This window comes from Ruditapes philippinarum, unplaced genomic scaffold (assembly GCF_026571515.1).
Source record: "Ruditapes philippinarum isolate M1 unplaced genomic scaffold, ASM2657151v2 ctg2653_1_1_1_1, whole genome shotgun sequence".
Classification (NCBI taxonomy): Eukaryota; Metazoa; Mollusca; class Bivalvia; order Venerida; family Veneridae; genus Ruditapes; species Ruditapes philippinarum.
Window position 1 is genome coordinate 7,556 of NW_026859318.1, and position 13,749 is coordinate 21,304.

Here is a 13,749-nt window from a genome sequence, read left to right on the forward strand (position 1 = left end):
CAAAATACAGAGTTACTGCCCTTTGATACTTTTCCTTGTCCGGGGCATAACTTAAAACGTACTGGTTGGAATTCAAAACAACTTCATACAATGGTCAAGCACAATAAGAGGAAGTGCAGTGCACAAGAACTATAACTCTATCTTCAGTATTTATAGAGTTATTGCCCTTTGTTCTTTTTCTTTGTCTTTCTGGACTTATTACAGAGTAATTCAATTAAACTTCATCAATGGCCAACCACATCGAAAGGAAATGCAACATACATGAACCACATTTATCTTTAATTGCCCACAACCATAACTCTATGTTTCAATTCTATTACAAGGTATTCTGTTACTAGTAGCATCCTCATTTCCAAAGCAGACTTGTGGGGGTATTAATCACATTTAGTGATAGTTCTAGTTGATTTTTGTTATATTTTCAGTGTTGTATTACCTCAAAGTGAAGACATTGAAAATACATTATGTAATGAAGAGGATATGAACGATGGTCTCCTTAATGCTGGCAGTGAGGGGACTAGAAGAGGTGGTGTACGTAGCACAGGTGATATGGAACATGAGGCCAGAGGTACATGTAACAAAATTTGATTTCCTCAGAGCATCTTAAGACATGCTTTAAGGGCCTGTCTTTATTGTGATTTATAATAATAGCCACAAATAGTTCATGGTGTTGATACATGTACTAGAAATGTGATTTATGTAGAAGGCCCCTGTTTATAGCTCAGATTATCACACACGAGTTTAATTTTTCAATTTATATATATCAGGACTTTATTTCTGTCATCTTTTAGGGATTTTTACAATGCACTGCACAAATGCTCACAAAATTCTAATGCTCAGCATGTTGTTTTTTTTGTTTATAAAGAATTTAACTTAGTTCGATTGTGTAGGAAGCTATAAGCTTATAGACACACTATTGAATCCGTTCCTGGAACCAACCAGTACTGAGCAATGAGTTTAAAGTTTCTTGCTCAAGGAAACAACGACTTGCCTCTGACGGGGTGTGAACCCATGTGGCTAGCGATCAATAAATTACTAGAACGATGCGTTAAGCACTCGGCCATGTTGCCACTATGATGTTTTTTTATACAGAAAATTTCTGTATGTTGACCAGATGACATTGTCACTATAATAATTATTCAACATGGCAAAAGTATATTTTAATCTGTCTGATACAGTGCAACATATTGATAGATTGTCTGGTAACTTGTCACACAAATCAAATGCAAAAATATGATATAGTCTATAGAACTGCTAGAATCAAGGTTAATTACATTTTTTCAAAGTATTATTATGATATTATTATTCTCTATCATTATGCAAGGTTAAAAACATTTCTATAATAAAGTTATTTTGCTCTGTTTCAATGAGTTATCCTGCATTTTTTCTTTGAAAAAAAAGGAGAGAAAAAAAGTGGCATACATTTGTAACTTGTAGAAAGTTTCATTTCACCAAAACAACTAGAGAAAATTTTGCACCATGACAGAGAATAAAGTAACAAACACAAACTTGAAATCAAATGAGGTGTTGCTTGCAACAGTATTGAGTTATCTGTTTGTTTCCCTGAGTAATCTGTGTTGTTGTTTTTCATTTCAGACAATGAGAAGGGTTATGAAAACTCCATGCAAGGACGTGGGTCAGCAAACAAGGCTAGATATAGTGCTGATATAGAACATTTGATGAGAAATTTGAAGGTTTGATACTCTAATGTTTACTTCCTCGTGCCAATAATGTCTTGTCTATAGCACAGAGTTTAACCACATCCCTGCCAGAGCTATAATTGTATAATTACGCTGTATTTGCCTGGGAAATTTCTAAGAATTGCAGGAAATTACTGACAAAGATGGATGCTTATTTTTCATTTTACGTAGATAGACAATATAAAACCTATACTTTTATTATAAAATGAATTAGGTAAAACAAAATGATTTTTTTTTAATTTCAAATGAACAACATGATAAATTGCCCCTAAAAATATCAATAAATCAGCAGTTATTTTCATATCTTATTATAGGCAAGTAGATGGCACTTGATTCTTTTGCACACAACAAAACAGTTTGTTTATATAAAATATGTAAGTAAAAATTGATATAATGCGGTGAAGTTTGTCAAGGCTGAAAAAAAGCTCATATGTTTGAAAAAAGAAAATTCATATGGATGTCAATAATTTTATAGTTTTCATGACTAAGTAGATGTAAATATTCTATTACAGGGTCATCATTCTGGCAGTTCTTTAGACAAGATGTCAAGTTCGACACACAGTACAAGTTCAAGCACTGACAATGAGGCACTAGGTGTGATGCCTCATGGTAAAATAACCAAAGCTTTCTCTATGTCTTCCATCCCTGCTGCCACAGCAAATGATAAACAGAAAGGTTTGTAACCTGTACTCAGAGCTGTATCAATATCTCCTCCATTTGAACCATTGCTTGTAAATATTGAAACTTAGTTCAAATTTGATTGAATTTCAATCAGATATACGAAACATAGTTCAAATTTGAATGAATTGACAATCAGATATATAAAAGATAGTTCAAATTTGATTGAATTGACAATCTGATATACTAAACTTAGTTCAAATTTGATTGAATTGACACTCAGATATACTGAACTTAGTTCAAATTTGATTGAATTGACACTCAGTTAAACTAAACTTAGTTCAAATTTGAATGAATTGACAATCTGATATACTAAACATAGTTCAAATTTGATTGAATTTACACTCAGATATACTGAACTTAGTTCAAATTTGATTGAATTGACACTCAGTTAAACTAAACTTAGTTCAAATTTGATTGAATTGACACTCATATATACTAAACTTAGTTCAAATTTGATTGAATTGACACTCAGTTACACTAAACTTAGTTCAAATTTGATTGAATTGGCAATCAGATAAACTAAACATAGTTCAAATTTGAATGAATTGACAATCAGATATATATTGCATAGTTCAAATTTGAATGAATTGACAATCAGATAAACTAAACATAGTTCAAATTTGAATGAATTGACAATCAAATAAACTAAACATAGTTCAAATTTGAATGAATTGACAATCAGATAAACTAAACATAGTTCAAATTTGAATGAATTGACAATCAGATATATAAAGCATAGTTCAAATTTGAATGAATTGACAATCAGATATACTAAACATAGTTCAAAGTTGAATGAATTGACAATCAGATAAACTAAACTTAGTTCAAATTTGAATGAATTGACAATCAGATATACATAATTATACTCACTTTCCTGGAAAACCTGTATTAATTGGAAAAAAATGAAGTTGCCTTAAAGTGGGTTGGCCTACAATTTGCACATTTTCCTTATGCATGTCAATTATTGTTTAAAAAAAAAAGAAATGTAGCATTTGGATATTCTTATATTGCTTGAAAAAAAGTTTTTGGTGATTTAGTATAAATACTATGCATGAATAGTAATATTTTGTTCCTTAAAATTTTATTATCTGTTATATGAATATATATAGACAGACAGACAGACAGACATTTTATTTCAATCAAAAAGGCTTATAAGCCCATGATGACATAATACAGCATATTTACAAGATAATGAACAGTGCATATGTTAAAATAAAAACATTATCACAATATAATTATGACTTTACAGGAGAAGGTCATAATAACAACTTATACAATGTAATATTGGAGCATGTATCTCCCATTTGCCAATGTATGAAAACTGTTTTTACAGACTTTCCATTTTAGACCAATTCACTTTAAAGTTCCTTCTATAAATATATTCAAACACTACTTTAAATTTTGACTGACTGATACTCTTGGTTGTTTAAGAAATAAGTTAGACTGTAAAGCTATGCGGGTATGGTAAGATCTGGCATCAATGCTTGTACTTTCAGACATACAACATAAATGATTCTAGTTTAATGAATGATTTGTGGTAGGATAATCAATTCAAGTATCAGTAACATGAGAGATTCTCAGATGAGCATCCAAACGTTTTTTACTGGTTAAGTAATTTTCGTGAGCAAAATATATGACAGTTTACCAGTTATAGTTATGTTTGATCAAAGATGGTACTCCTGAGCAATATTATGTTGTCTTTATTTTAAATTCAACCTCAAAACTTATAATTCTGGCCTTGGATGCAGGTCTTATCAGTATACTATTGTTTTTGGCTAACTTTGTATATATCGGGTACTTTTATTATCTATTATGTCAATATTTCATGATATAATTTATTAATTTACAATTTCAGGTCCAAGCTACAAGGACAAACAGTAAGTGGCTTAGTTTTTGAGGTTTTATTTTTAAGATTTTTTTTTTCGTTTGCCAGATATTTTACATAGGTAATGAGTGTATTTGTTGCATTTTGGGTTGAATTTTGGCTTTTATGTTTTTATTTTGTCTCCCATATATTATGTTAACAAATTACCTCTGAAAAGTAGCTCACTTTGTAACAGCTTCATGTTTTTGTTTTAAACATACTGTGAAGAAAGTATTATAAGTGTTGCTGAGAAAATAGAGATGTTTGTTAAATTTATATAAAAAAGAAAATAAAGACTGAAATTTTGTGAGGAAGAGAAAAAAGATGATATTTATAAAAAATACAATGTTGCACTTTTGACAATAAACCCATGTTTTTACAGGACCCCATCCCACTTGCTTATACAAAATCTTATAGCAGAACATGAGTGAGTTTTTAGGTCAAAATTCATGTTTGCACTGTTAAAGGTCAAGGTTAAAAGGTCACAGGTTGTTAAGATTGAAGTATAGTGAAGTATTGTAAATATTTTAAAATAAATGATATTGGGTGGTAAATATTACTGTTATTATGTTGCCATGGTAATTTGTCAAAATCTAACCTTTAGTTGACCTGATTTTGAAATGACCTTGATCTTTGACATGAGTGACATGATAATTCTACATACCCAGAGTATTTCATTAATAGCCTATCTGCATGATTTATAATGTTAAAAAAATGCATGTTCTTCAAGACACACATTTCACAATGATAAAAATATGCCAGTTTTCGGTTAAAAAAAATCTAAAAATTGTACCCATTTTCCTTTCCTTTACAAATGTACACATTTTAACCATTTTCAAGTCTGTTAAGTTTGTTTTGTACCTGTTAAATGTTTAGTTTGGATATGGAACCTGTTTTATGATGCACAATGCAGATACACATTTACTAATCAGAATGGTGATGTAATGTAATACACAAGATACTACACTTTATACTAACCTACATGTATATATACTTAAGCATGGAAACATGGAGAGCATGGGATACAATCTTTGTTTAACTTAAGAATTTATTTAAGTATAGCTGAGTTTTATCAGCTCGGCTATTCAAAGAATATGGAGAGCTATTATGCTCACTCCAACGTCGGCGTCACACTTTGGTTAAGTTTTTGCGTGCAAGATGGCATCTCCAAAATGACCAAAGAGAATGGATTTAAACTTCATAGACTTATTTGAGAGCATAATAGGATGTCACTGTCCAAGACACATAACTCTAACATTGATTTTGACAAAATTATGTCATTTTTGAACTTTAAAATTTTACATTCCCCAGGCTCTTGTTTTACTATCAAGCACTGTGAGGAGTCAAGAGCACTGTCCTACTGACAACTCTTGTTATGATATAGAAATAAGAGATTTTATAACATGAAGAAGGTTCATAACACCAAAAACAAAAATTGCAGTGATGCAATGAACTGTCTTTGTGTTTTCTTGTTTTGCATGTTATACCAGATTTTTTATTTTTATTATACAATGAATATAATCAAGTGCCTTATATGATATTATTTTCCATGAAGAATGTTTAATAATGTAACATTTAGTAATATTTTCCTCATATATATGCATATCATATTTATATAACTAATAAATGGTTTTGTTATATGTGTACTGTAATGACAGCTAGATTTGACCCTTCATTTCCTTGAGCAGTATTTTAAAAATCTCTCTGTTCATAATAATACTTCAATTGAAATTTGTTGTTTGTTAACACTAGCATGTAGGATAATAGTTAATGCAACCATATTGTGCATTTATTAACGGCAGACAAAACAGTGTTTTTAGAAATTTTATTGGCTTTGTTGTGTTTCATACTGCACAAGGAAATAAGAGTTTTAACTTAAATATAGATATACCAGTACAGCTTCAACGGAAAATAAAAATATACATGTGTCATGTTATCTTCATGAATGATAGCAACAGTAATGACCTGCCTTTATGACCATAATATAACAAAACCAGTCTGTACAGTTCAAGCAGTCTTTATACCGTCTGCTGCTGAACTCTATTTGTGGTCAGAATAAAACAAGACCAGTCTGTACAGTTCAAGCAGTCTTTATACCATCTGCTGCTGAACTCTATTTGTGGTCAGAATAAAACAAGACCAGTCTGTACAGTTCAACCAGTCTTTATACCGTCTGCTGCTGAATTTTAATATTGAAATATCTAAAGTTTACAAGATAAGAGCTATGATGTTGGTACAGATATTGGCATTTGTAACATGTTGCAAATAAAAAGACAAAAAAAAAACAATAACAGTCAGGTTAACATGATACATGTATATTTCTATGGTAAAGGTGTATAATTAACTTGTTGCACAGCTTTTATATTGCTTTATAGCGCACAATTTCGGCGGCAAGACGAAATCCGTGAGGAGGATTCTGCTGATGTTTTGTACGAAAATAACCAAAACAATCGTAGGCAAAAAAGCAAACCGGAACTCTCTCTTTTAGATTTCTTAAACGAGTAAGTTTTCAGTATGCTGTTGCAAACTTGTTTAGAATTATATTTCCAAGCGCAGAAAATTAATCCTTAAATTGACTGTAATCTTAAAGATAATCAGTTATTCCTTGATATCCTTCCCTTGTTTCCCCTACATAGTAAAAAAAAAAACAGTTTTAAATATTTATGATAATATTGTAATTCTTAAAAAGTAGATTGTTAGATTTACATCTCCCTATCCTTGCTTAGAATAATCCAATTAGTACTGTTGAAAGGGCTTATTCTTTGTATTGTGGACATTTTTAATTCTTATCTAAAATTTAAATTAAGTAATTCATAAACCAATGTATTAAAGGCTTGTTGCTTCATTTTTAAGTGCTGAAGATTATCAAGTAAAATGGATTGTGCCAATTTTAAGCTCACCTGTCACAAAGTGACAGGGTGAGCTTTTGTGATCGCTTTTCGTTCGGCGTTCGTCCGTTGTCTGTCCGTCCGTCCATAGACTTTTGCTTCAAATGACATCTCCTCATAAACCACTAAACCAATTTCATCCAAACTTCACAGGAATGTTCCTTTGGTGGTCACCTTTAAAAATTGTTCAAAGAATTTAATTCCATGCGGAACTCTGGTTGCCATGGCAACCGAAAGAAAAAACTTTAAATATCTTCTTTTAAAGAACCCAAAGAGCTAGAGCTTAGATATTTGGCATGAAACATCTTCTAATGAGTGTCTACCAAATTTGTTCAAATAAAAGCCCTAGGGTCAAAATTGGCCCCTCCCCAGGGGGTCATTGATTTTCCCTATATGCATATAGTAAAAACTTAAAAAATCTTCTTTTAAAGAACCCAAAGAGCTAGAGCTTAGATATTTGGCATGAAACATCTTCTAATGAGTGTCTACCAAATTTGTTCAAATAAAAGCCCTAGGGTCAAAATTGGCCCCTCCCCAGGGGGTCATTGATTTTCCCTATATGCATATAGTAAAAACTTAAAAAATCTTCTTTTAAAGAACCCAAAGAGCTAGAGCTTAGATATTTGGCATGAAACATCTTCTAGTGAGTGTCTACCAAATTTGTTCAAATAAAAGCCCTGGGGTCAAAATTGGCCCCGCCCCGGGGGTCATTGATTTTCCCTATATGCATATAGTAAAAACTTAAAAAATCTTCTTTTAAAGAACCCAAAGAGCTAGAGCTTAGATATTTAGCATGAAACATCTTCTAATGAGTGTCTACCAAGTTTGTTCAAATAAAAGCCCTGGGGTCAAAATTGGCCCCGCCCCAGGGGGTCATTGATTTTCCTATATACATATAGTAAAAACTTTAAAAAATCTTCTTTTAAAGAACCCAAAGAGCTAGAGCTAAGATATTTAGCATGAAACATCTTCTAGTGAGTGTCTACCAAGTTTGTTCAAATAAAAGCCCTGGGGTCAAAATTGGCCCCGCACCAGGGGGGTCATTGATTTTCCCTATATGCATATAGTAAAAACTTAAAAAATCTTCTTTTAAAGAACTCAAAGAGCTAGAGCTAAGATATTTAGCATGAAACATGTTCTAATGGGTGTCTACTAAGTTTGTTCAAATAAGAGTCCTGGGGTCAAAATTGGCCCCGCCCCAGGGGTCATTGATTTTCCTTATATGTGTATAGCAAAAATTTAAAAAACCTTCTTTGAAAAATCCCAAATAGCTAGAGTTTAGATATTAAACATAAAACATCTTCTAGTGAGTGTCTACAAAGTTTGTTCAAATTAAAGTTCTGGGGTCAAAATTGGCCCCGCCCCGGGGGTTATTGATTTCCTTATATGTGTATAGCAAAAACTTAAAAAATCTTCTTTGAAAAAACCCAAATAGCTAGAGTTTAGATATTAAGCATGAAACATCTTCTAATAAGTGTCTACAAAGTTTGTTCAAATTAAAGCCCTGGGGTCAAAACTGGCCCCGCCCCAGGGTTGTCATTGTTTTTAACTATGTGTATAGTAAAAACTTAAAAAATCTTCTTTTAAAAAAACCTAATGAGCTAGAGCTTAGATGTTTAGCATGAAACATCTTCTTATGGGTGTCTACCAAGTTTGTTCAAATAAAAGCCCTTGGGTTAAAATTAACTCTACCGGGGGGGGGGGGAAGGTCATTGTTTTCTCTTATATGTGTAAAGCAAAAACTTAACATCATGAATCATCTTCTAAAGGGTGTCTTACAACTGCCTATATACAGGTGAGCGACCTCAGGGCCATCATGGCCCTCTTGCTTTTATAGGTATCTACAATGTACATGCATATACATAAAAGGTTTTCCATCATAAATGATACCAAAAAAGGAATTTGATCACTTGATGCATTAGATAAAACTTTTGCAAAACATGTTTTTAGAATGAAACTTCATGCAATGTACAAGATTGTAATATGTGTTTTATTGTGATTGGTTATTTATTATTTCATGCTGCACTTGTAACACCAGCGCTTGCTTTATTATATAAACCAGCTAGTATTTTATTTACAGAAAATTTTACCAGCATGGTTATAATAAACAGATATATGTGTAATATTGTTTTACAAAACAAGTAACAAATTTGATCAGTTCAGAAATATTTCAGGATGAAATTTCCTGGCTAACATTTAATTGCTTTCAAAAGTTGAAAAAATCATGATAAGTAACCTCCCTTGAGTTGAATTTTACATTTGTCATTGTTGTTGCCTTTTTGTGCTAGCACTGAGAATAGACTAGTGATTTTATCCTAGTGTCTTTTTGAATGTCAAATAAAATGGTTATATTTATATAACAAAAAGGAACCTCGCATATATAGAGTTCCACAAGCAGACTATTTTAATATTTCTGGAATCAGACATACAATGATAGCTAGCAAAGTAAGAAAGTTGTTTAAGATTCAAGAAAAGGTTTGTTTGTTTGTTTATGACCTTGTGTTGTATATTCACTGACGAAGAACATATTTGTTCGAAATCGATTTGAATATTAAAAAAATAACTGAATGTACGCGTGTGGTTGTTCTTTTTGGATTCATATAAGATTATAGACATATAGAAATATTTACAGCCCTTCCAACTTCTCCAATGACTCATCTAACCTGTCATCACCAAAACCAAAGGATAAAGAAGACAAGAAGAGGAAACCTAGCATGTTCTCTCGTTTCCATAGTAGCTATAGAATCAAAAAGGTAAGTGCCGGTGCTTGTTCTTTGTTATATACCACATAATGTAAGGGAGAGTTTAGAGAAATTAATTAAAAACTCTTCTCACACATTATTATATTTATAACCAAATAGCCACTTATAGATTTAAATACTCTTATGTTTAAACATTAGGAATTTCTTAAAATTTTATGTACAGTAATTTTGTAATTTATTCCATATTCCATAATGGTTTCCATGCAATTTTCCTTATTTTGCCATATAAAAGTAATTTTTCAAAGTTGTATGATTTTATAATTATCAGACTTATTTTAGGTAGGATAAAAGCCACAAAGAAGGTATATGTATATTTTAAGTAAAGTTTTAATGTAATTATATTGCAGAGAAATTTTAAATATTTTCTGGAGCTCTTTTATTTAAGTAAACTTTTTATATGACACTGTATTATTACAGAACAAAGATAAAGAGGGGAAAAGTAAGTCATCAAGTCACCGCTTTGTCTCAGTTAGCTTCAGTAATGCCACCACGTGTGATGTGTGCCATAAACTACTTACAAATAAACCAGCGCTAAGATGCCAAAGTAAGTCAGTTATCATTTAAAACAAATTTATATATATGATTTTTTTCTTGTCAGAAGAAAAAGTGCAGGGGCCTTCATTGTTGAGTGTCAGTCAGTGACTTCAGATTACTCCCATGGGTTGAGATAAAATTTTTACTCACCTGTGTTGGTATGAAATGAGGTTGGAAGTTAAAGTTTCATATGAGGAAGCCACCCTTCATATTAGCTGAATTCTTTTCATTTCTACGAAAGATTGCATTATTCCAGTATTACAAAAGTTCTTGTTGAAGCTTTATAGCAAAATAAGGGCAATAACCTGAGTTTAAATCACAATGGCATTTTTTAATTCTTAAATGATTGAAAGCTGTCCAAGTAGGTAAAGGAAAGTTGGTGGTTCTGCTCAGGTGCTAGTCTTGTACCTGAAATAATGCATGGAAGAACGTCTCAGAGTTTTTTTCTTGTAATGAATCTATAATGTGACCATATGGCTTTTTTGCTCTGTACATATCTTGAGCAAGAATTGCTAACAGATTGTTTTGATGATTACATTGAATGGTTTATGTATACATGTATATTGATACATTATTTTTGTTGTATTTTCAGTATGTCTAGTAAATGTTCATGAGCATTCGTGCAAAGAACACATACCTGCCTGTGATAAAAACAAATCAAAGGTAAATACAGTTACTTCCCTTACATTAGTTTGTATCTTCCTGTCTTATTTACAGTTTGTTCATTGAACATATAATTGGTGTAGGAGCCTACAGTTGTGACAATTACTGTTTGTCGGTTCATTCACTCATTCATTCATCACTCATTCATTTATTTATCCACTCATTTATTCATTCATTCATTCATATATTCATTCATTCATTCGTTCATTTATTTATTTATCCACTCATTTATTCATCCACTTATTCATTTATTTATTCACTCATTTCCTTCACTGGCAGTATTGTGGTTTAGTATAAACCTATATTTACAAGACTTTTAATTGCCTGTAATAAGTAAAGGAAGGTTCCAATTATATCAGTTAAGTCATTCATAAAAATTTACAGAACTAATTCTCCACCTACAATATTTATGAATCAGATTTAATTAGTGTAGAGTTGTTCTGGCTTCATTTCAAAAGAAATTATGTGGTACTTTATTTCATATCTGGCAATTTCACTGACAAAAGTAACTCTCTTATACCTGTCAATGTCAAATAATGTGAAAATAAGGGGAATACTGTGGTAGTTTTGTCAACAAGTTTCAGGCATAACTTGTAATTGATAAGTCTATAAATTCTTTGTTTTTTTCCTTCTCCTCAATCTTGGAAAGAAAAACAAATGCAATTAAAAACTTTAAAAGTTTAATTTATTTCAATATTTATCTCAAGCTGAATTAATATTATCTTCAAATCTCCAACCTGTGTAACATTTAGATTAATATAACATATCAATATTAATGTTTGATTGGAAGTTTCTTATGTTAACATTTTCTTGGGCCTTATTAACGGATCTTTAAAATTTACTTTATCACCAGTACTCTTGTTTTCTTCTTTATTTTTGTGTCCCCTCTACGGAGTAGTGGCGACATATAGGGATCACTTCTCCTTCGTCTGTCTGTCTGTCCGCCCGTCTGTCCATCACAAAACTTGTCCAGACTACCTTTCATAAACTACTAGTGCAATTTCAATGAAACTTTACAGGATTGATCTGTAGCTCAAGTCCTTGCGCATATTGCACGGGTTTTCCGGTTGAATGATTTTTGGCCGAGTTATGGCCCTTTGATAAAAAGGTGTTTTTCTGTGTGTTGCCAGATACACAAAAGCTTGTCCGGACTACTCCTCATAAACTACTGGTGCAATTTTATCCAAACTTTACAGGAATGATCAGTACCAAGGCTAGTTGTGCACAGTCCGTCTGTCTGTCCGTCTGTCACAAAACTTGTCCCAACATGAAATTGGTCATCATGAGGCGACACATGTGACCACTGATCGCTCTTGTTATTGTACCAAGTTTTATTTGGAGATATCTAGAAGTAATGTATAATTGTATGTGAACATTTAAATATACAACTGGTGAATTAAGCTGGCGAATTAAAGTTCAATAAATCAAATGTCACGTACTTATCATTTAGACGGAGACTAAATATCGGGACTGAGGAATGTGACCTTAAAAACTGTATACATGTGAACATTTGTATAGTCGTTATTATTTTGTTATAATTTAATTGATTTACATCAGTGAACCCTGGCAAAAAAATAAGTAGTAGCTATAACTATGTTTGCTGTTTATATGTAAACAAATGAATGCAAGAAGATTGTATTACGTTTATTGTTCTTCTTTCCAATAGTTGATCTCCTATTTTCAACTATGATTTTAACACTGTAGCTCTGACTATACGAGTTTGTAAGGAATTTGGTTTTGTTCAGGACTTTATGGAAATAATTTTCATAACTATTATAACATTCATTCAACATTCATTCATAAAAAAGTACCTCTGCTATCTTAATTTTCTTCCTCTACCTGGTTGTTGTAATTACTTGCTTTCCTTTGACTTTTAATCAGATAATTGACCATTTATTATTTATTAAATGATTATATGTGGTTGATTTGATATAGCTTGAGGAAAAGTTTTTAAGAAATGAAGGAATTTAGTACAGACTGTGGTTAGTTTAAATGTTGAAGTTATGTATGAAAAATAATTTGGACAGGTATTCAGCTGTTGAGGTGTATGGGGGCATTAAGTTTAGTTTAATTATTTTGTTTAGAGTAATCTTAGGTAAAATTTGATGTGACATGTAGTAAACTTATGTAGGGACTGTTTAAAATGTTCTTTGTATTAACAAGTGTGTACGTTTTTTTGTACAAGTATAAAAAAGATTGACAGATAAATATACACATTGTTGTGTGACGGGGTTGCGACCATACAAGTGTTATAGTTGTATTTACAATGTTCATGTTCGGTCAGCCATATAATAGTCAACTGTCAGTGTGCATAGTGTGTTGTACTGTGCATAAACAATGTGTAAATCAGCTGTTTTTGTGAAGATCTCCACAAATGAAGGCAGATAATGTCATTTGAGATTTTTTTCGTTTTACCCACAATCCTACATATATCCTGTCTTCTGGTGGTTACGTTTATACATGGATCAAAATGAGAAGTAATTGTGAATTAACTAATAAAAGAGGAAATTAAGATGGAAAGTTGCATATATATATGGATTTAATGATAAATTTGGCCCTACTATCGGAGGAAATAAAGAGGATTAAGTCTATCTAAGTGTTGAGATTTAGGTCACATTGTTTTATACCTGTACTTAATAACACCTGGTCGCTTATTTGTA

The 13,749-nt window shown here is 31.6% G+C and overlaps 1 protein-coding gene across 1 annotated transcript in view; it reads left to right on the forward strand.

Annotated features, from left to right (window-relative positions):
• Positions 1–422: 422 nt before the first annotated feature.
• LOC132756062 (rho guanine nucleotide exchange factor 18-like) overlaps positions 423–13,749 on the forward strand; it is a gene marked incomplete at its 5' end in the record, with an annotated part of 64,013 nt that continues 50,686 nt past the window's right edge. Inside the window, 9 exon segments of the mRNA XM_060747037.1 lie at positions 423–565; positions 1,594–1,691; positions 2,210–2,372; positions 4,234–4,255; positions 4,625–4,669; positions 6,618–6,743; positions 9,763–9,883; positions 10,310–10,436; positions 11,019–11,089. Coding sequence (XP_060603020.1) covers positions 423–565; positions 1,594–1,691; positions 2,210–2,372; positions 4,234–4,255; positions 4,625–4,669; positions 6,618–6,743; positions 9,763–9,883; positions 10,310–10,436; positions 11,019–11,089 — 916 coding nt within the window.